This window comes from Hakea prostrata, chromosome 8 (genome assembly GCF_041222555.1).
Source record: "Hakea prostrata isolate BN-2017 chromosome 8, UWA_Hpros_2, whole genome shotgun sequence".
Lineage (NCBI taxonomy): Eukaryota > Viridiplantae > Streptophyta > Magnoliopsida > Proteales > Proteaceae > Hakea > Hakea prostrata.
In genome coordinates, this window is record NC_142607.1 from 47,606,697 (window position 1) to 47,630,307 (window position 23,611).

Genomic DNA, 23,611 nt, shown 5'->3' on the forward strand with positions numbered 1-23,611 from the left:
TCCACATCATCAAGCACCAAGCCAATCTCATCTATTAGCTTGTCAAATCTACCATGATCCACGCATCCAGAGTCCAAAAGATTCACAGCCTTCAAGGAGTCCGACTCCAAATGAATAGGCATGAAACTCATTTCCTTAGACACACATAGGCCAACCCAAATAGCTCGTAACTCCAACTCAAGAACACTCCCAGAGGGTACCCGTCTAGCAAACCCTCCCATGAATTGACCTTGCGAATTACGGAAAACACCTCCCACCATTCCGTTGTCTGCCCTCTTAATGATTAAGCAATACCATTAAGAATAGAATGTATGATGTTATAAACATCAATTAATTATTTTGAAATTCATAGATAAATTACTGTTTAGTATGATGGTCTTCTTATCTACTATTTTCAAATTTGTACTTCAATATTTTTTTTTTCATTTTTCTCTCATACATTGTTGCACTTACATTTGCATATATAAATTCTTACTATATCATACTACTATTATAAAAGCAAGAACTGAGCGAACTGAGGGAGGATTGGTACTGTCTGTCCGAAATTTAAAAGTAACCCCGGTCGTGTGCTACGGTCGACCGAGATATGCCACTATAATTCACTTCTTTAGTTCGGGTGGTGTTATTTTGTTAACTAATTAACTAAACTAACGATCCTAATCTTCGTCTATATTTCCTTTCCATCATGATATCTCTCCCCCTCCCGGCGTGGCTTCTCCTTTTGTGTTTTTGGTTTTTCCTATGTCTTTGTCCCCCTCCCCCCTCTTCTCGTTTGTGTCCTTTGTTCCTTTTGTATCCTTTTTGGGGTGTGTGGGTTTGTTCTTCTTTTGCCGTTCTCTCCCTAACCCGATCTAGATCTGTTCTTCCTTGCTGCCCGGCTCTTTCTTGCTTGGCTTGACTTGTTGATTACATTTAAACCTAAACATTTAATCTAGATTTAAATCTCACTATGCAGCAAGAACTAAACTTAAATAAACTAAGGGTGCTTCTACTAAGCTCTAGAAATGTTCCCCTTTGATGGGTGGCTCTCCTTTTATGAGTTTACATGAGATATGAGCCGCTTTTGAATCTCGGGTTTCTATCTGACTCATCCATTGGGTTTTGCGTACTTGCGCCGACTTAGGAGTCGTGATATCCCCCGTTAGTTTGGGTTTGTAGTCGTGAGCTCTCCTCCATCAGCACGATCGGCATCGGATGCCATTCGATGGGTTTGATCGAAACTAGCGAGGCATTCCGGGTTTTTGCTTCATCCTTATCTGAATATATTTTTTTCCTCTTTTCTTTCTTTAATCAAATCCCAAATAGAAATAGATATTGAGGTATGGGACTTTTTCCATCTGGACTCTCTCAATAATATCTCTGAGATTTGTTTAAAATCTCGGTAGATCAATTTGCCTTCTTTATCTCTTCATTTTGGAGTTGGCCGTATCCCATCTCTGCCCATCATGCTCCGATCGGCCCATTTTCGCATTTGAGTGTGATGGACTTCTTGCGTGTTGCATGTTCAGCCCAAACTCCATATTTGCTTAAATCTTGAAAAGTCCTAAATCTGCAAAACAACATAAAACCCAGGTAACTCCATTCTAAGTGTATAAATCATGCTTTATGCCCTAAGTTTCACACATTGTGTTCATCGGTACATTTCACTTCCCAAAACACCCCTACCTTCTAAAACTACTAAACCTTTAAGTCATCAAAAAATAATATTCCTTGGATCCTTGTGGCTACTTATGTAGTCCCTTGAGATAAGGTTTGGATATGTGTGGGTTTAAGGACTTCTGATTTTTGGAGATTTATGATATTATTGACTTTGAATAAGGGGGAGGGGTGTGATGAGACGTGTCTAATTTCAAAATAACATTGATAGATGTAATTTGTTGGGTTCGGTTTGTGGTCGAAATTTTGGAGGGGTCAAATAGGTGGGCTCAGGGTTTATAGAAGGTTGGATAGGGTTTTGTTGCTGAGTGGCGTTTTTTCGATGGGTTGTAGGTGGTTTGTCTTTTTGATCATCATCTCTCGTAGTTGATTTAACTCCTCCGGATGGCTTTTGACGTGGCCGTTTAGAATGGAGCATGTGGCTAACTCATGTTGGTTTTGTGTGAGGTTAGGGCAGCTTGGAAGATGATGTGAGCTTAGTCGGTCTCTAGGCATTGAGGTAAGATTGGTCGGTGGAATAAAGATGTCTTTGGTCACCTTGAATTTACCAAGAAAAGGATTTATGCTGCCTTGGGGGTATCCGAAAGCCCTAGCTCGTGGAAGGTATAATCCTTTCTTGGAAAGACTTGAAATTGAGTTGCGAAATGATCCGGAAATGGTGTTATAGGGAGGAGATTCATTGGGCTAAAAGCTAGAAAGGAATGGTTGGTTAATGGGGACGGAATACTAGGTATTTTCACATCTCGACGGTTTCTAAGGGTCTTAACAAGATTGAGAGCTTAAGGAATGTTGATGGTTCCCGGATATCGGAGGAGCAACCCTTAAAGCGGCATGTGGTGGATTTTTATAGGAATCTCTTTAGTGATGAGTCCGGTGAGGTGCCTTCTCTTCGGGTGAACCATGGCTTTCCTGTCCTAGATCCTAGTCGCACCGTCTACTCTTGCTGGTCCGTATTGGAGGAGGAAGTTTTTAGAGCTATCAAATAGATGGGTCCTTGGAAGGACCGGGGCGGATGGCTTTAGCTGCGTTTTATCGAATTCGTGGGAAATAACTCGAGGTGCGGTGGTGAGTATGGTTGATAGAGCTTTCAATGGTGACTTGGAGGTCCATATTAATGAGACCCCGATTGCCTTGATCCCTAAAGTGGAGAGCCGACAGATTTCTCGGTTTAGACCTATCTCTTTATGTAATGTGAGCTATAAGATCATCACTAAGGTTATCACGAACAGGTTAAGAGAATTCATGCCTTCTTGGGTGGCTCCTAATCAAGTAAGTTTTGTGCCTGGCAGGGTTATTCAGGAAAACATTGTCATTGCTCAAGAGTGTTTTCATAGCATGAGGAAGAGAGGGTGCAAGAAGATGATGGCTATTAAAATTGATTTAGAGAAGCTTATGATCGTCTGAAATGGGAATTTATTGCTGATACTCTTCAAGCTGCTAAGGTACCGGAGACCCTAATCCATGTAACTATGCTATGTGTGACCTCTTCTAGTCTTAATATTCTATGGAATGGGGATGTGAAGGGAAAGTTTTAATCCGACTAGAGGTATCAGGCAGGGTGACCCCCTTTCTCCCTACCTTTTTGTGTTATGTATGGAGCGCTTGACTCATTGTATACAAGATCTGCGATGGAGGGGAGCTGGAGACCCCTTAAGTTTGGAAGAAGAGGGCCCTCTATTTCTCATCTTATGTTTGCAGATGATGTTTTGCTTTTTGCAGAAGCTTCTTCTTATCAAGTGGGGGTGATTAAGGCATGCCTTGATAAATTTTGCTGCTCGTCAGGGAGCAAGGTTAGTGCTGAAAAAACTAGAATTTTCTTCTCCAAGAGTGTGGATTCTAATCTTGCTAAGAAATATCTCTTGCTAGTGGTTACATGGAGACAAAGGAATTGGCGGTACTTGGGTGTCCCGATCGGAGTGGAAGAGTTCGAAAGTGGATTATGATTCCATCGTTTCAAAAGTTAAAGGCAAATTGGCTGGTTGGAAATCAAATTTCCTATCCTTTGCAGGGCGGGTGATTCTAGCAAAATCGGTGTTACTCTCAATCCCGCTCTATACTATGCAGTCTTGTCTAATTCCTCGTGGAACCGTGTGTGCTATTGAGAAGAGTACTCGAAGTTTTGTTTGGGGTAGCTCGACAACTTCTAGAAAGATGCATCTCCTTAAGTGGGATGTGCTTTGCATGGAGAAAGCTAGGGCGGATTGGGTCTTAAGCACCTTCGTTTTGTTAACGAGGCCTTCATGATGAAAATTGCATGGGGATTCCTTCAACAAAATTCTCTTTGGGCCTTGATCCTTAAGGCAAAGTATGGATCACATATGAGGAAAGATCTTTTCTCTGCTTTGGCTACTGATTCCCCTCTTTGGAAAGCCACATGCAAGGCGGGACCTAGGGTGGTCTCGAATGCAGCAGGTTAGTTGGTATGGTGAGGTTGCTCTCTTCGGAAAGAGGATTGGCTGGTGGAGGTTGTATTCTTGAGCTTGCTGCTATTGGGCAAATTCTGTTGAGTACAAATGGGAACAGGGGCAAGTATGTCTCTCCTCAAGGAGAGTGGCGGGTTGATAAGTATGAAAATCTTTTGGAGGATACTATGAAGGGCAAAATTCAGCTACATAAACTGCCGTCTACTGATTGTGGTAGCGATACGCTCATTTGGAAGCTAACAGAGGAAGGGAAATTCACGTTGAGATCTGCCTATGAGTGGTTGGTGAGGATTTGAATCATGGTCGAATTGCATGTTATGATGAGCAGTTTGGCGCAGGTTTGGGCGCTCCAAGTACCGGAAAGAATTGGGTGTTTCCTTTGGTTGGTTTTACATGAGAAGCTTCTCACCAAAACTCGACCGAAACATTTGGGTCTTGCCTCGCATGATCACGTAGTTTTTGCATGTCCGAAGGAGAGGGTTGTCTACATGTGCTTCGAGCCGTGGATTCGCCAAGGGGGTTTGGTGGAGATTGGTTGATGTCTCGCTAAGGGGAGACTTTTTCAGTTCAAATCTGGGGACTGGATGAGGTTTAATTTGGTGGATCCTTTGCTAAGAGTAAGCCGGTTGGGCGGTCGTTTGCTTGCACGACTTATCTTCTATGGTTTTGGAGGAATCGTGATGTGCATGAGTGTGATTTTATGCGACCTCATAATGGAAGACGTTGGCTTTAGAATATGGGAAATCGGTGGTTGATGCCTGGCTTCGTGCTCGTTTCAGCGGTGGTTCGAGTGTCTTTGAGGTGGAGGTTTCCTCCGGTGGTTGGATTAAAGGAAATGTGGATGCTGCCTTCGCGTAGGGGTGCGAATGTTCGCATTGGTGGTTTATTTCGCGATTCTCGGGTCGTTTATTGGTGGTTTTGTTAGAAGGGTTCGGTCGTTGTGTCCTTGGCGAACTTGAAGCCATTTGCCAAGATTTGGAGCGGCGGATGAGTAGTCATCTCCGCCGCTACGCTAGAGTCGGATTCCCGAAGCAATAGAGCTTTTGGATCCATGTTGTGTGGATCGTGGGAGGTTTGGTCGTTAGTTGAGCGTTGGGTTTGCTGCATGAGATGGGTGAGTCGCGATGCGTGTATGTTGGCGTGTTGCTAATAGGCTGCTGATTGGATGTCTAAGTTTCCACTCGATTTGGAGTGCTCTTGGATGTTCTTTCAGGATGTTCCCCACGGGTTGGAGGAGATCCTTCAAGCGGATTGTGATGCTACTTCCTTGTAGTTTCTCTTTGAGTTCTTGACTCCGTTGTTTTATTATCGAAAAATAATATCAAAAAATGTAATTTGCCAAATAACTAAACAAGATTTAAAATTTTAAACAGTTAACTAAATCGTGTGCTGACAAAACTCCAAATCGTGATTTATCATAAATTAATTTTAAAAAATCAATGATCATGATTAGAAATAATAATATTAATGGCACACATTTAAACTTATCATACTATCATATCATATCATACTACTATTATAAAAGCACTAACTGAGGGAGGATGGCTACATTCATTTCCCAAAACACCCCTACCTTCTAAAACTACTAAACCTTTAGGTCATCAAAAAATAAATATTGCTATGAAAACATATGGGTTTTAGACTTGAATTCAACTAAAAGAAAAAAAAACATAAAAATTTTAAATTTTACAAAAAAAATAAAAATAAAAATTACAGAACACTCTACACGTGCGTATGCACGTGTATCATTACTAGTATATATAAAAACATGTATATAGATTTAGGATATTGAATTTAAAATTTGTATTCCCAATATTCGATTAAAATGAAACAATATTGTGACATGTTTTTTCTCTATCTCTAAATAATTAACAAAGTGAATAAAAGCAAAGAATAATCCACCAACAGAAACATAAATCATAAAACCTAGACGCATGATGCAATATATGAAGAAGCAAAGAACATGAGCGTCGTCAGATTCATTAGAGTAACCGGTATCCATATCAACCGATACCCCACTCTCATTATCGTCATCACTCAAGCCAAGAGTAAATGTAGTCTTAGCTGTTAACAATTCAAAATGGAACTTCAGTCGAGTCAAAATTGGTGAAGAGAGATAATTCTTGTTGTGTGCAAAAGAGATTGTGGGGCTTTCTCAAAAGTAAATTTCTTGGCTAAGAGAGACTGAAGCTGCTTGTCTTCATCTAATCCCTGCAATATTCAACAAGTACTACGTCAAAATACCAATAAAGTTTTAGATTAAAATTCTACCAATTTTATTGCATATATATATACTAGCAAACTTACACACGTGCAACTGCATGACCATGTATGAAGGATTAAGAGAGTGAAATCTTGAAAATTGTTTAGAAGTCCTAAGCCACAACTATATGCATTTAAAAGCCCTGAGCCACAACTATTTATGCTAGTATAGTAAGGCCTTGCCCTAATTAAATGAGCCTTTCGAGAAATTCTCAACAACTATTTATGCTAGTATTGTAAGGCCTTGCCCTAATTAAAGGGAGCCTTTCCAGAAATTCTCGACGGCTTGAGCGTAACCCAAGCCGAAGAGGGGGTTTGGAAATAGTTTTCAACCAGCAATTGACGCGCCTCGGTTATTACCTCACTAGCTGCGTCATTGCCCCAAGCGCAAAGATGCTTTTCATTACTCTCACGTCTCATCTTTTATAGCACTTTTTCCTATATCACTCCCACTTGGCATCCAATGTGGGACTAATAAACATTCTGAAATTATGTCTATTAATTTTTTTCTTATATATATAAATGCGTTTAGAAGTCCTAAGCCACAACTATTTATGGGCCCAAACCCAAACTATAAAAAAAAAATTTTGAGGCCCAAAGAAACATGGATCCTTTATAGATATTGAGGGCACACCCTGCCCAAAGCTATTCATAGGCCCAAGCCTCATGTTCATTAATAACAACAATATAAAGCATGAACCATACTAAACACCCATGGAATTGCAACTTCACACTTACAGATGGGTTGTGTCATTAGGTGCAGAGAACTACGTAATTCTCATATTGTGAGTAATCATTTTCTTACCAAGAAAAGAAGTGACCATCCAATACCCAAGAGATTTTTCCCAAAGAAAAACAAACCTGAGAAGGAAATTAAGGAGAGAGAATTGAAGTTTCAGCCACTGATCATGCACAAATCGACAAAAACAAATTTGATGACCATAAAGTGGGGATATGGTGTTGAACAAACTTGAAACTACACAAGTTTCAAAATTTGGGCTTGGGAATTCTGGGATAAACAGTGAGTTCAATAGCCTAAATGCTTATGAGAGAGACGTAATTCTTTGCACCTCATTATTTAGCAACATTTGAGGAGAAGTAGGGCATACCTCATTTTGAGGAGAAGAAAAAAAATGCAAGTGAGGTACATATTGCTTCTTCTCAAATGTCCCTCCGGTGGTAATTGTGGGCGTTGATTGGCAAGTGATGACAAATTACGAGGAATCGTGAGTAACTGTGAGGAGTGAGGTGGTATGACTTTGAAAATAAGAAGTTCAAACATTACCATATTTGAGGGTAATATGGTCATATTAAAATTACTTTACAGTCCTAAGTAACGGGGTTAACGGTGGAGGGGGTATTTGCAAGATTTTTTATTTTAGAGGGGGTGCGCCTTGTTTCCCATAAAAATGGAGGGGGCTCATGTAAAAAATTCTTGAAATAAGAAGTTCAACGTTACCATATTTGAGGGTAGTATGGTCATATTAAAATTATTTAACAGTTCTAAATAACAGGGTTAACGGTGGAGGGGTATTTGCAAGGTTTTGATTTTAGAGGGGGTGCGATTTATTTTCCATGAAAATGGAGGGGGCTCATGTAAAAAACTCTTTAAATTAACCTTGGTTTTTAACCCTGTTTAAGTATTAAAGAAAAAAGGGATAATTACTGTTGCCCCCTGTAGTTTGATTTTATTACTAATGAAACCCTGTTATTTACAAAATTATTGTTGCCCCCCTTCCTTATAACGGTGTTAAGTTGCCATTAAGTTTGAATATGTAATGTCTAATTTGCCCTTCATTAAAATTAATAAATCAAAAGACGATGCTACCCCATTTATAAAACCAGATTAAATGTCAATTTTTACCCTAAATTTCATTTATTTTGAATTAATGAAATGAGCAAAATCTAGATACGATTTGGTTTCCCACATTCACAAAACTTCATCTATTTTGAATTAAAGAAATGAGCAAAATCCAAATCCGGTTTGGTTTCCCACCCTCACTAAACTTCATTTATTTTGAAAAAATTGTAAGTGATATTCAGTTTCCAATTTGAGTTGAATTCGATTTTCTTTCCTCTCCGGTTTCTATTTGAGTTTTATTCAATCATTCTTTCTTTATTTGGTTTTTTTTTTTTTTTTTGGAGAATAAAACGGATTATAGTTAATTTTTTTTGTCCACAGTTAATTAAGGGTACTACTGTAACTTGACAAAAGCGTAAATAAGTAAAGAGATAAGTATAAGGGTATTTTGGGGTTTTTGATAAAATATAAAGATGCCACATCATCAATTAACGGAACTTAATAGTTGGGGGCAATAGTAATTATAGACAAAGTTGAATGTTGGATTAGTAATTTTAAAAAATACAAGGGATACATTAGTAATAAAATCAAAGTACAGGGGGCCAATAATAATTATCCCCAAAAAAAAATTATTTTCAATTAATTTGGGCCAGCTGGGCCCGGAAGGGTGAGGGTCAGGTCTTTAAAGCCCGCCAAACCCGATTCTGTTGGGAACGATTGAAAAAACCGTTGGAAAATGTTCTTCACGGGCGAATTAAAACTGAATATTCTTCTTGCAGACTCGCAGAACCAAAGCTGGCATTTTTCTTCCATTCACGGGTGCTGTTACTGCTTCTAAAGATTAGAATTTGATAAGAGGAAATCTTCTTGGTTTAGAAGGACAATATTTTGGACACAATGGCACCCACAGGTTTTTCCTCTTTCTCTCGAAGTTTTCTGTTTACCTATATATGCATTCCTATTGTTTGATGAATTTTCCCAATGGGAACTGTTGGGCTTGCTTCCATTTGTCCCCATTGACTACCCTTATATTCTGGTGAATACTTGATTTTTCTTCCCCCCCTGAAGCGTGAGGTGTGTAGGCTTATACCGGCTAACGTTTTTTGTCTAACTTTTCGAATGCTGATTGCTACTTCATTTGAATGGTAATTTTATGCGACTTATATTCCTCCTATGTGTTGTTTTCAGGACTGAGACTGAATATTCAACTTCAACCTAATGTCATGAATTCTTGTAGAATACAAAAGCCAGGTATCCGACATTTCAATTTTCTCTCTTACTGTAGGTATAAGAAACACATTTCACCCTTCTCCTTGTTTGGTTGACATATGTTGATGAACTAGTCAAATGATAATTGGAATTTTTGTTATTGTCATTGTTTTTGTGTGTGTTCATTTCATTTGCTGAAGCCCATAGCTTTAAATGTCTCATTCTTGTAAATGACTTTGTGATTAAGTACATCATGTGATCTCATTATTTAGGATGGTATATTTGTAGAAGTAGGTAACTTTTATTGCTTCTTCATGGTCCAGCACAATCTGCTAATACAACTAATTAACATGTGAGATGTAGAGCTTAGTTCTATGATGTCTCGAGAAAGGTAGGTATAATTTTGATATCAAGTGGCCTTGAAAGAAAAGCAATAAAGTAAAATCCCTTGAACCACCATTATAATGGTTATTCAATACATCTCATGGTTGAGAATTGGGGGGACAGTGAAATGGATATACATTCAAAGAACTTCATGGAAGAGCTTGTAGGGTTCCATTTGATAACAATTCTTCCATGTGAGTGAGATCCTGAGGTGGAAGTGACTTTTCTTAATCCCACTCCATAAGGTATGTGGGAGTTGAGCTGGTCTAGAGTATTGCTTGGTAACAAGGTGTTGAAAAGTCTATTATCACTTCTGACTTGCATCACATCATAAATCAGCTACTGTACCAATGATGCTAGTCATTTGTCAACTTTAAATTAAGTATAAAGATGCTATTGTGACATTTCACTTAATATCATAAATCATTGAGAAGGTAATTTTAGATGCCTCTAAACTACCACATACTGTAGGTTGTGCTCCTAACAGCCATATTTGCCCTACTGCCCCAATCACATGGGGGAAGATACTGGCAGTCCACCACACTATCCTGAGGAATATGGTTCTAACTGGTGAGCCAACTAGTTCTTTCGAGAAATGCCCATATATTTTTTTATTCATACTCCTACAAGAATTGTAAATACAATTCAGACAAGTTAGTACATTATATTGTGTCCTAAAACACATGTATAGGTATATTGTTTTAAGTCTCTCATTTTATCAGTTGAGATAGTAGTTCCATCAGTGACATAGAACAGAGAAAGTAATGGGGGGCAGCAAAGTGGAGAAGACCGGGGGGGGGGGCAGCAGAGAGAAAAGCTGACAAGGAATGAGAGTTGCAGGCGGAGGACAAAGAGAAGACACATAAGAAGAAGAAGGAAGGGGGGGCACACACAGACACACTCTAAGCTCAGGCTTTAATTCATTCTATTCCATCGTCTGTTACTTCCTCAAAGAGGCTGCAGTAGCCCTTTTGAAGAAAGCAAATGTACATACTGTGGGTGATTATAACTGTCCAGTACACCACTAATAAAAGTAAATTGAAACACAACTTTACTGAAATAACTGAAATAAAAATCTAATCAGGGCTAGGAAGGCTTGGACTTGGACTGAGATGGTAACTCTTCTACTATATAATTGGGCCTAGGTTAAGGTAAGAGCGGCCCCCCTAATCCTGCATTGAAAAGTTCCTTTGGTTGGTCCACTATCAAACCTATGCTAGTTGTGCCTTAAAATTGCAGTTAGATTCTAGGTCAGAAAAGGGTTAATTCCTAATTTCCTATGATAAACAAAATGTATTGAAGGAGTAAGGACTCAAAAATTGGCTTCTACTCTAGAAGGAAAGGTCTAACCCAATCCTTAACCTGGGAAATTTTGTGGAAACGTGGGACTTTTTCTTGCAAGGTTCAACATCAAGTTTTGACAGGTTTTAGGGGGTATTTTGGGTGGGACTCTACATATAAGCTAATTAGAGTCTAAATAACACATTGGCACATTCATTTTGCTAAATAAGCCAATGTAGATATGTCTTTCAAAGTACATAACATCAATGTAGAGTTTTTCGAAAAATACACTATAAACTTTTAACTACTTAAGTACATAACATTCAATATATAACTTCTAAGTTTAGAGCATCAAATATAAAGTAACTGACAATACTACTCAGGCACTCTTCTTGGCATTGAGTTGTAGTTCCCTTTTATTGTTGATTTCTTTGTGTTTGATCTTTTGAACTTAGAAGTTATATATTGAATGTTATGTACTTAAGTAGTTAAAAGTTTATAGTGTATTTGTCAGAAAACTTATATCGATGTTATGTACTTTGAATGACATATCCACATTGCCTTTTTTTAGCAAAATGAATGTGCCAATGTGTTATTTAGGCTCTAATTAGCTTATATGCAGAGTCCCACCTTAAAATAGTCCCTAAAACTTGTTGAAAGTTGCAGGAAAAATTCTTTGGTTTCCACCAAATTTCTCATTTTTACATGATCGAAACTTGAGTTTCCCTCGAATTTTTTCCATGTCCTTATTAGATAAATTTAACCAACTTGGAAATAGGAATAGACTCAAACAGGGTGATTACAACTTAAAAGGGATTTTATTTTATATTCTAAATCAAACCCATGGAGTTATGCACAACATGTATAGAACCCTTCCCTAGACTTGTTCTTAAGAAAAGAAGCCTAATTTGGTGATGAATCTGCTTCACCAGTTGACATGCAGGGTGAAATGGAGCTTCCAGAAAAAATAAATCTTATGCACATAACCGATAAATAGGAACTTCTGTTGCAAAAGATATAGTAACAACAAATAAAGCACCTCACAAGGCTTTTTATCAATATAGAAAAGTATTGAACTTACTTGAGATATAGTAAAACAGAAAATAGAGCACTTCACAAGGCTATAGTGACCTTTAATCAGTGTAGAACCATATTGAGCTTACTTGAGATATAGTAAAACATAAAACAAAGCACTTCACAAGGCTTTTGATGACCTTTAATCAGTGTGAACATTATTGAACTTACTTGAGATACAGTAAAACAGCAAACAAAGCACTTCACTAGGCTTTTAATGACCTTTAATCAGTGTAGAACAATATTGAACCTACTTGGATGCACAGTATAGAATGAGGAATAAAAACAAGAAATAAGACTGAAGATATGGAAGAGTCTCTCACCAGCTGCACTAGCATCTCATTAGAGATTTCTTTCACACAGAATCCCTGCATCACATGAAGAAGAACGGCATAAAGCCATTGGTCCCCCCCACTCCTCTTTTTGTTATTAATAAAGTAACTACAGTTCTCATCTTGTGTGGATAAGAGTTCCTCTAAGAAACAGTTAAAAATAAAAATGGGACCTAGTCTTACTCTAATATCTAACTTCTAGATACAACTTAAATTAGAAGCTCCTGTTGTAGTCGGACTTTATAAACGATTCTTGATTCTTACCCAATTAGAAAGCCGAAAGTGACAAAAACTCTCCTGTGCAAGACTAATTATAACATATTAATAGGTGAGGCTTGGTAGTGGACCATCAACTTAGCTCAATGGGCTGTTGCTTCAGCCTTTCTTCTCTTACACCTCCTTCAATCCATATCACTGGCAACTTGTAACCCTAAGTTTTTACATTCCACTAATTAAGCAGCTTTAATTATTGCTGCTTTCCTGTTGTAATTCATATCCTGGTATTGGTCCTTAATTGAAGCCTGAGCCTAATATGCTGTAAACCTGCCTTCAGTATCATCACAAGCACTACCATAATGCCTCGCATGACATTTCCAACTACATATGAGTTATTGTACTAGAACCAAATACAGCCTCTTTCCTCCTTCACCCTGTATGTTGAAAATGCCAGCTGACCAGTTCTTAAGCTGCATTAGTGGGTTTTTATTTTATTTTATTTTCTCCATTAAATTATAACGTCTGAGAAAAGGTAATCTATCTATATTATATTGTCTAGCTGTTAATTTTGTTGATGTTAATCTTTCTCTTTTCCATGTCTTAGGTTTTTTTAGTTTTCCGAAACGCCAACTGTACTTATCAGGATACAGATGCCGGCCAAATGCAATGAGAACTAGTATATCATCTCAGCTTGCTGAAGTTTCACTCCCTAAAGAGGATCACAACACTCACCCTTTAGTTAAGATGTGTGGAATTACATCACCTAGAGATGCTGCGATGGCTGCAGAAGCTGGTGCTCATTTTATTGGGATGATCCTTTGGCCCAACTCAAAACGTTCTGTCTCACTTTCGGTTGCAAGAGAAATCTCGAAAGTAGCTAGAGATTATGGAGCGGAGCCTGTTGGAGTATTTGTAGATGATGATACAGCTACAATATTAAGAGCTGCTGATGCATCTGATATTGAGTTTGTGCAGGTAATTACCAATCTAACATTGATAGGTGTTGAGGCTTGATTGATTCACTTATGACAAAAAGAAGTATGCAGCTTCATGGAGATGGTTCTCGAGCTGGTTATCAAGTTCTACTGCAACAACGTCGTATAATCTATGTCCTTCATGCCAATGAAAATGGTGCTCTTCTAAATCAAATTTCTGATGAAGAATGTTCCTTGACTGATTGGGTTCTTGTGGATAGCGCAACAGGCGGAAGGTTTGAAACATTTTCCTCTTATTTCAGTTCTGATCTGAAGCTCTAATTTCATGTTAATTGCATGCTGTAATACATACTAAATCTTCATTCAATTGCTGAAATGCTCATTGACTGTATCTGGTATTACATTGAACTTCTTGAAACGTGCTTAAAATTGAAACAGTAATTTAATTTTGCATTTTGAAATCCAGCTGTGTTGGCATAATCTCATTCTTTTTCCTAGTCTTTTCTGGAACTATGGTCTTTTGGTATATATGGTGGGGCCTTGTGCACTGGGTACTGAAAAGAACTTTAGGTGTTTATCTTCTACCCATTGAAAGGATTTCATTTTTAGGTGGTCATCTTTAGTTTTTCCATTTTCTGAATGTCCACAAATTTTCCTTTGGGTTCTTCCTTCCATCCATATCTTATCTGATAAGTTATAGAAGATACCTGAAACAGTTTGTGTTTCTTCCTTCATGGTTCATTGATAAAAGCAATTCTTTTCCTGGATTTCCTATAAGGATTGTAAAGCTTATGTGCAACTTGTATTGACATATTTTTGTATCTTTCTGTGGGGGGGTTCTCATTGATGTCAGTCAGAACCATGTATCATCATGCAAAGTAGAAGACCTTCTGCATGGTCCATCCATCCGTACACATCTAGCAGGCTAGTGGGACAACATAAACGGTTTAGGATGATTTACAGACAGATTCAAATAGTATCTCATATATCCCACCTACCCACTCCAACCCAAAGCACAAAACAAGAGGGAGCAGAAGTATAAGCTTTAATCTATGCGTAGAAAAGCAGCTTCTTCATATCCATCCTTCCGGGAAGGACCTTTTTTACAATCTTATAAATATGCTTTCATTATTTTCTCCAGTGTTAACAGTCAATTTATTTCCTTTTTACTTACTCATAAATCTTTTGAATTTGTATTCAAAATTTGCTGCAGTGGCCAAGGATTCAACTGGGCAAAGTTTAAGTTGCCATCTATTAAAAGCAAACATGGATGGCTTTTAGCAGGAGGAATCAACCCTGATAACGTTTCTGAAGCTCTTACTACTCTTAAACCTGATGGTATTGATGTGAGCAGTGGAATCTGTGGTTCTGATGGTATTCAGAAGGACCAGTCTCGAATATCGTCATTCATGGCTTCAGTGAAATCGGTGCATTATTGATCATGTGAGAAGTAAATTATTCAGCACTTCCTGTATTACCTGTGTTTAAAGTATGATTGACATCTCAAGATGAAGCTTATTCTCTTGAACTTAAGATGATTACAAAGAACAGGAAGGGATCAAATATTTTCATAAACTTGAAATGATTATAAAGAAGCTAACAGTACTTGGTCCATACTTTTTCCTTGCCTCCACCTGGATTTAAATGAAATCTTCTGTGAGTTTGAAAAACTTACAGTTTAGCCATCAGAAGATAATGACTTGGGTTTCAATCAATTTGGTCTTGTTCTATTTGGTTTCTATATTCAGATCAGACAGAGATTTGAAAACTGAAATGAACCGATGCTTCATCTAGAAGTAGTTGGAGAAGATAGATTGATGACATAGGGGTCCCAAATGAAAGAGCAAGAGCCAATTCAATAACAAAATGGAATGCAGTGGATTCTGATGATCCAAGAAGAATTTACTGTTTAATGCCTTCACCTTCTTTTCAATTTTTTTGTTCTTTGGGTGGAAGATTGGTTGATGTTTTGATACTAATGTAAACGCTTGTTTTGACAATCCAAAACCCCTTTGTTTCTTGCAACTTTCACAAAGCAATTGTTTTTGACACATGAAAAACATTTGGAAAGAAAAGAAATTTTCTTTTTAATATGTTTTCATTTGTGTGGTCCTGAAATTTTAGGAGGTACTCGTGTTGAGGGATTTCAGAGGAGCATGTCTTAGTGCGGTCTCGATTCCTGCTAATCTGACTTCTATTATTCTAGGAGGGCGATGACCGCTTGGTGAATGTTATGTTTGACGGTTCATTGCCGGTCTTTTGAAGACCCATTCTGCCGGTTCATTGGTTCTCTCGGGTGGTGGAAGATCGCGTTGATCTTGCCGCATGGTCCGTTTGTTCTGATGGGCTAATTTTAAAAAGATCGCTTATTTTTCTTGGTAGGAAGTTTTTCCTTCCTTCCTTTTTTTTTTTTTTTTTTTTTCCCCCCCCCTTTTCTTCCTTCTTCTAATTGAGTTTGATTACCAAAAAAAAATTTTGGGGTCCTTTTTCTTGGTGGGGGGGGTCACTTCATCGCTAGGTTGTGGAGGGCATGTAACACCAAGGCATCTATGATTGTGTTATTTTCATATATTTTAATTTCATATTAAGTAAAGATTATTTTGAAAAACATGGTAATTTTATAATAATAAAAAAATCTTAATGATTTAAAAAAATATATTAGATTTTTTAATCAAGCGATGACAAAGGGTTCTTTGAGAAAGCAATGCAAGGATTACATTAATGTGATGCAATAAAAATGATGTCAAATATCGAATGACAACAAAGTCATCTCATGAGATAGAGAGAGAGCGTGAATATACAGAATTGCTAAAACAATATTTTTCTTTTAATTAATTTTTAAAAAACTTGATTAAATGATAAAAATATTAAAAATTGTAAATTTTAATTAAAACTAAAAACAGTCAAAAAGATATATTTTTTTTTTAATATGTGGATCAATTTCTAACCATGGTTGCCTGGTCATATCGTGGTTGATTTCAAGAACCAGTTCAAAACCATTTTCGACCGGTTCATTTCGGTTCTTTAAATTTGAATATGTTAGTCCATGGTAACAGATAAATTTCAATAGTATATTAAGCATCCCATTTTCATCCTTAAAACAGTTTCTCATAATCCAAACAACTACCACAAATAATAATTTAATGATCCCCAAAGATGACAATTAGATGTTTTCTGGGAAACGAGGTTTCATCTGTACCAGTTTTAAGTAAATTTCAACTACATCTTCAGAATATTTTCTTAAAAAAAAAAAATTAGTTGGTCCCCTCAATTCAGTAGAAGCATTGTAGTGTGAAGGAGGCAGGGGCTTCCCTTTGTATGGTTGAGCATGTGAAGCATGCTCATCTCTGTTACCATTCAATCCATGAGACAAGGACATCCATTTGTCTATTCCTGGTAAGTGGTCTTAATCGGTTTCTGCAATTGGAGGAATGAACACTATGCAAGATTCCAAGATATTAAAGATTGTCTGACCTGAGAAAAGAACATGTCCACATACTTCTAATCCATAGCATCATTATCAATGACTAAGAAGAAAAGGCTCCAACAGACAATAAAAGATGGAAAAGGAAAAGCAGAGCAATCAACGAGGAACAGAAGTAACAACCTAAAAAAAAAACAGAGGAAAATATCTTTCTTTCTGCTCCCATCTCAATCTTTTGATTGAAAATAATCATAGCTTGCTGAAAACAAAAAAATTTCCAGCATAAACAACTACAAATGCTTACTTTCACTAGGGAACACCCACTAACAATCAAATAATATTACATACCAAAAGCACTCACAACCCAGGCTTTTCCCACTTCAGGACTCAACTGTCTCTGTGAGGAATACTAAACATATCTCCCCTTCAGGAGTTTACAAGAACATTATGCAAAATAATTACTGGGTAGTAGATTGGAAGTGTCTTCTCCACAGGATTTTGCTTCAAAATAATTTTTAAGTAGTTAGTTAGAACCATCCCCTGTTCAGCTAAGCTTGAATAATTTCTTCTATTATGATTTCTTCCCCGAAGATCCAAAAAGATTGGGGTCAGCCTGGTAGTATACAATATCCCCTGTGTCACTAACAAAGTGGTCTTTCTTCATACTTCTTATTAGAGATCCAATCAAGTGAAATGGTAGAGGACTGGATTTCTTGGGTTCCCTGTAGTATTTCCCAAGAACAGGTTTAGCTGCTTCAGTCTGCATTGTCACAAAGAACAACCAGTCAGGATCATTTATTAATCTGAAAAACTGCCTTGCTGCTATTGCTTGGTAGCTTCAGTTGTTTCATAGGGGAATTGGGTACGGAAACTCACCGCTTCGATCAAGTGATAATGTGGTATTTGTGGGAAGAGATGGTGGATCACATGAGTTCCTATATCATGGTGGATATTGTTAACCAATCCATAATCACGATCAATAGTAGTTAGCCCTCCTCTTAAGTAGCTCCATTCCTGTCCAGTGCAGAAGTAGAATAACTCAATCAAAAATCAGGCACAAACTAGACTCCCACAATTGCAACATAAATTAGTAACTTCTTTGAGGCATTTTCTCATCAATGTAAGGGCCAAGGGGATTGGGGAAAGACTGAAACTTCATTGATCTTACCTTCCCACGATACCAAGGAAGTTTGTCTTCATGGCCATGGTGATGCAAGTATGTCACTAGATCAAGCCACATGACAAAAACCTGCAATTCAAAGCAAAATGTAAAAACAAACACATGATAAGCAAACAGAGAGGAACTGAATTCTTTCAAGCATCATATCAAACAACAACAATGAAAATGAACCTACCATGTAAGGAATCCCATAAAGCTTAAGAATTTGAATTGGTCCAACAACAAAGCTCAAACCTACAAGCAACGCTGCCATTGCCGACCAAGACAGGGTGGAAGTGAGAATATCCTTCCTTTCACTTGGAAGAAAGAGGTCACTGTTGGGATCAAAATGGGATCCTGTCTTTCCAGGACTTCTACTCCACTGTAAACCAAATTAACCAAGCAAGAAAAGAATCAATTATGGTTCTTCAAATTCAAGCTATGGTGGGTTGTTGCCCAGCATTGAGTAGTACTCACCAGATAGATTGGATATGCAAGCAAAGGGAAAGGCACTGTGAACCTCATCTTTTTGGTAAGGTCATCCAACCCACTATAGATCCTTTCTGGTAACTGCAGAATCAAAAATTAAGGTCAGAATTATAGGTAAATAGACACTACAGAGACGGAAACCTAAATCAGAGAGTGAAAGTCACCAACCGGGTGCCATGATTCATCATTCTCCACATGTCCATGGTTCTGATGATGTGTTCTGTGGCTGATTCTCCTGCAGCATTCATCAAATGTCAGATTTCCAAAAGCCATTAGGTCTGAGACTTTCTCAAAACAGCATTCTTACACATCAAAAGAAGATGGTGAGGAAAAACCTAGAAACTTTAACAGAACATACCATCCATGGTAGGGTACAAGGATTGAGGAATGGAGAATATGCCCAACAACACTATTTAAACGTGGGTTGTTGGAAAAACTTCCGTGGCCACTGCAAAAATCAAAGTTCCAAAAACAATTGCATCAAGAACATGAAAATTAAAAGCAGGGTATGTGTCAAAAACCCAGGAGTCACAAAACTGACAAGCAAGGGATTTAATTTACCAATCATGGCCAAGAACAAAGAGAGCCCAGAACATGGTTCCTTGCGCAGCCCAGTAGAGAGGCCAAACAAGCCAATTGTTGAAAGCGGCAGCAGCAGCAGCCAAACCAAAAACCACAACCACATCTCTAACAACATAGCTCATTGAACGCCATGGATCCTTAACCCAGCAATGTTTGGGTATGGCAGCTCGAATGTCGGCCAAACGAAAGGGAGGAGGATTACTTGGGTCGAAATCATCTTCTTCTCCAGACCCATTAATCTGATTCACTCCATTAAATTTCACTTTCTCCTCTTCTCTATCTTCACCATCTATAGATGGAACCCTCATAGGAACACTTACCTTCAAACCCCAATCTCCACCTCTAGAACCACAACCTGAGAGAGAGATCGCAAACCGATTGAGATCTGCAGAACGATAAGAAAAACTTTTCCTGCATTCGGGCAATCTACACTTGGTGACGTCCTTGGATAAATATCGAGTTCTGGATCTAGGAAATACCCTAGGGAGGGGTCTGACACCACATTCTGACAAAACCCAGCTCGCCATTACCGACCCAGATGAAGAAAAAAAAAAGTTGGATATTTAATTCAGTGGCTAACGAAGGACCCGTCCACAAAATAAATGGTAGAAAAGCAGAGAGTTTCAGATTGTGCGGGAAACCCAAGTTAGCATTCACAGGGGAGAGATGAGAAAAGATTCTGATTCTATGTAATTGATAATCAAAACAACCACAATGAAGTTGCAAAGGATTGGGAAGAAGATAAGGAGAGCCTAAAATCTTGAGATGGGCTTTTCTCTTTCTCTTCTCCTCTACTTTGCTTTGCTACCACAAGAACCTCACGTTTTGGGTTTCGTCTGTGGATTGAAGGCTGCTGTGTTGGGTATAAATATAAGGCCAGGAATTCACAGAAACGAGTCCGAGAGCCTTTAACAAATATTACTTTTAGAAGATTAAAGGCCTGTTTCAAGTTGGAATTCCATTTGAAATTAAGGATTTCCAGATTTTGACTACGACTAATTGTGAAATTGCCGTCCGCGTTTCATAATTTTGCTGCTTCAGAGAAAGTGGGAAAAATGTGAAGTTCGTGAAAACTAATTAAAAAAAACAAAGAACCCACAGGAAGTTAACTACGCGTCAAACACTCTTTTTTTGGTTTTCGTCACATTTGTTTGTGTTCAAATGTTTGATTCATAGGTTTTATTGAATCCACGTGTGGAATCAAGCTTAAAAATCTAATTCTTTTCAAGCTTGATCTAATGCTATGTCAAAGCTTTGAGTTTTTTATTTTGGGGTAAAGCTTGAGGTATTTGTATCTTATTAAAAGTCAAATATATAAGTTTTGCTAGTATTTGATTACTATACGATATTGAAATTTAAATTTTAATCACATTTTTGAATACTGAAATAGTAACAGATTTGCTATAAGTGGCTGCCAGATTTTTGCACTTTATTTTCATTGAGATTGAATTTAATACTAATTTTTGAAGATGTTCTAACAAGAAAATTAATTAATTTTTTTTAAATTAAAATTTTTCTTTTTTTAATATTTTTTAAATCAATTAAGAATCTTTAGTGATATGGTCTTGCATTGCAGCACCATAAAAGACATCGAAAAATGAGGAAGCATTTATTGTCAAATGAGACGAAAGATGTTCGGTCTATTATAATTGTGGTAGTTGTCATTCATCCTATCTAATTTTTTTCCATTTTTTCATAGTTAAATCATTTAAAAGGCTCTTATTTATTGTTCTTTCGGTCACTGGATGAAAGTCACGTAGAGTATTTAAATTTAGTTTTAAATTTTGCTCATACACATCATACTAGGTAGGACTTAGGAGGGCAACTCAAGTCTTCATTGGTCTTATTGTCACTATTGTGCCAGAAGCACATATACTGCACAGCTACAATTAGATAAAATGCAAGTAAAATTTTCCATCATTTAATCAAAGAACTTTTTAAATTAACCTTTCCCCTCCTCTCAGTATTTTAATCTCTGGTGAAATTGTGTTGCATTGCACCAAAAAAGGCACCATCAAAAAATAAATGAACATTTATTATCATAAGAGATGAAAGGTTCTTGATCAAACAAAAAAAAAAAAAGAAAGGTAATATTGAAAATAAATAAACATTTATTATCATATAAGATGAAAGGTTCTTGATCCATTGGTTGCTTGTTATTGTTTTAGTTGTTTGGATGTACCAGTGGAGGATATTTTTGTACATTCATGCAACTTCAAAGTCAGGAGGTAAAGGGTGCATCATGTGGGACTATAATGGTGGTTTTGTAGCGGCTCAAAGCAGATGTGGTCATAGTGCTTCAGCAACTTTAGTTGAACTTGAAGCAATTAGAGATGGCATTATTTTGGGTTCCTCTTTAGGAACGGTTGATTTGCATCTTCATTCGACTTGTTTACCTGTTGTTCATGCTCTCCAGAGTCTCCACTCATCTTTAGATTGGATGTGTATTAGTTTAGTTGTAGATATTTTGAAGCGTTGTTCTTTCTTTCCTAGGGTTTCTTTTAGTTATATTCCTAGAATTGGCAATGGCTTTGCTGATTTCTTTGTTAAGGGTGCTTGCAGGTTATCTTTGGACAGATCTTGGTGGGGTATACCACCTTTGTTTATTGTGGATTCTTCTCGTTTGTATAGGTCCTTTGATCTAAACTCTTTCATTTAATATAATAGCAGCTTTTTTGTTTTGGCCAAAAAAAAATGCTACTTCAAAGTCTACTGACATGCAATTTGGATGCCTCTTTTCAAGCCTACTCAGATGCAGCTTGTAATGCTTCTTTTAAGCTTGTTGGAAGAAGTTGTATTATTTGAGGTTTTGATGGTTTTTTTGTTATGGCAAAAACATTTTTTTCGTTTAGGTTATTCAGTTTTTGTGATGGATCTTGAAGCTATTAGAAGCGCTATGTCTATAGTAATTCTTCTTCAAGTCACTCATGTTGTGTTCTATTCAGATTGTCTTGCTGCTGTTTAGGCCTTGAATGGCCAGGTTTAGTTGCCAAATTAGCCAAGCTATGGTTTAATTCATGACGTTTTGAGACTTATAGGTCCCTAGCAGGGGCAGAGCCAAGATTGAACATTGGGGGGCCGAATATACCTAGGTCAATGCAGGACCCACTGTGGGTTACATCTGATAAAATTTTATTATATTTTGACGTGTGGGGCCAACATTAAAAATTTAGGTAAATTAAACTGAAATTCTAAGCGAGATTTGAATTTCCATTAATAGGAATGAAATTTTAGAAAAAAGTTTAAGGATTAAAAAAAAATCAATGGATAAAATCAATGGCTGAATTCTAACGAGATTCAAATTGCTATTAGTAGAATCAAAGTTTAGGAAAAAAGAACCCTGTTTTGCACTCCCTCACCCTTCAATCCCATGGGGAAAAAAAATCATACAAATGTAACAATATAATATCCTTCTATTTATTATATAATCATAAATTTCCAAATTGTCAATAAATAAAAACGAAACCTAAGACAAGAGACCGGCGAAACTCATGGTAACTTGGGGAAATAATGATAAAATATCTTTTAACATTTAAATTAACAGAAATTTAATTAATTTACATGTTTGTAGTTTATTAAATCTTTCAGTCACAGATTTACACATCCCAACATCTATCAAAGAAATTAGAAAAATTAATATTTTTGAGGTTTTTGATTCATTTATATATAAATGAGGAGTTGCGTTCCTCTACTCTTAATAATATTTTTACACCCCTCAATCACATATTCAAGAGAGGGAAGAGGCTCACTTCTGAACACTGAAAAGGTGAACATCTCTTCTAAATATATGGTGAAAAGACGTGAGAAAATAATACTTTCAAGGATAAAAGAATCAAACTCCAAAATGAGATTACGTAAAAATGAGTTTAGTCTTCCTAAAAGCTAATACTATTTGCATCACACTCACATAGTGATAACTTAGCATTACCTCGACTTCCTAGGGTTGCATTGCCTCTGACTAAAACCACATCCACTACCCTTGTAAACTTGTCTATTGAATTCTCTTGGTTTGATTCAAAATCGCATCCCGTCATTCTCTTACCGTCTGGAGAATCCTTAGCCTTTACTTCTCCACCCAGTCTTTTCTTACTAGCTATCGTATCCCTACCAACCTCAACTGTATCCTTTGTTGGGAGGTAACATGAGACTCAAGTATCTTTTATTGTATGGTATAGTGATGAGTGGCAATTGGCATGAATTACTTCAGAGCTAAGGTATAGAACCCATACCCTTTGGATGATGAAATCTATTCTCGAACCTTCACCACCACACAACACAAGCATCCCAAAAGTAAAAAATAAAACACCAAATCTGGACACTCAAGATGTTCTATTTTCATTCTTTTTGAGAAACTTTAGGAATACCTCAAGATAATTGGCAAAAT

General features: G+C 37.3%; 2 protein-coding genes and 1 non-coding gene across 3 annotated transcripts; 1 reads left to right on the forward strand and 2 right to left on the reverse strand.

Annotated features, from left to right (window-relative positions):
* Nucleotides 1-6,581: 6,581 nt before the first annotated feature.
* Nucleotides 6,582-6,736, reverse strand: LOC149008274 (U4 spliceosomal RNA). The gene has a single exon (XR_016175428.1). It is a non-coding gene; the product is annotated as a U4 spliceosomal RNA (small nuclear RNA).
* Nucleotides 6,737-8,869: 2,133 nt separating this feature from the next.
* LOC149008275 (N-(5'-phosphoribosyl)anthranilate isomerase 1, chloroplastic-like) lies at nt 8,870-15,422 on the forward strand. The gene is made up of 5 exons (XM_089165614.1): nt 8,870-9,052; nt 9,331-9,393; nt 13,243-13,613; nt 13,685-13,848; nt 14,787-15,422. The coding sequence occupies exons 1-5, from the start codon at nt 9,040-9,042 to the stop codon at nt 15,010-15,012; spliced, it is 837 nt and encodes a 278-aa protein (XP_089021740.1). The 5' UTR covers nt 8,870-9,039; the 3' UTR covers nt 15,013-15,422.
* Nucleotides 15,423-17,173: 1,751 nt separating this feature from the next.
* Nucleotides 17,174-20,168, reverse strand: LOC149008276 (omega-3 fatty acid desaturase, chloroplastic-like). The gene is made up of 8 exons (XM_089166173.1): nt 19,207-20,168; nt 19,004-19,093; nt 18,814-18,880; nt 18,634-18,726; nt 18,353-18,538; nt 18,166-18,246; nt 17,874-18,011; nt 17,174-17,757 (listed from the first exon to the last, which is right to left on the reverse strand). Exons 1-8 carry the CDS (start codon nt 19,752-19,754, stop codon nt 17,569-17,571), a joined length of 1,392 nt encoding a protein of 463 aa, XP_089022299.1. The 5' UTR covers nt 19,755-20,168; the 3' UTR covers nt 17,174-17,568.
* Between the last annotated feature and the right edge of the window lie 3,443 nt (nt 20,169-23,611).

Excerpts from the sequence above, each read along its gene's own strand:
- LOC149008275 (XM_089165614.1), top strand. Across the intron at positions 9,394-13,242 it reads TTGTAGAATACAAAAGCCAG|GTTTTTTTAGTTTTCCGAAA; the intron begins GTATCCGACATT and ends TCCATGTCTTAG. Across the intron at positions 13,614-13,684 it reads CTGATATTGAGTTTGTGCAG|CTTCATGGAGATGGTTCTCG; the intron begins GTAATTACCAAT and ends AGAAGTATGCAG.
- LOC149008276 (XM_089166173.1), bottom strand. The coding sequence starts at position 19,754 with ATGGCGAGCTGGGTTTTGTCAGAATGTGGTGTCAGACCCCTCCCTAGG. Across the intron at positions 18,727-18,813 it reads ATGATGAATCATGGCACCCG|TTACCAGAAAGGATCTATAG; the intron begins GTTGGTGACTTT and ends TTGATTCTGCAG. Across the intron at positions 17,758-17,873 it reads ATTATCACTTGATCGAAGCG|ACTGAAGCAGCTAAACCTGT; the intron begins GTGAGTTTCCGT and ends GTGACAATGCAG.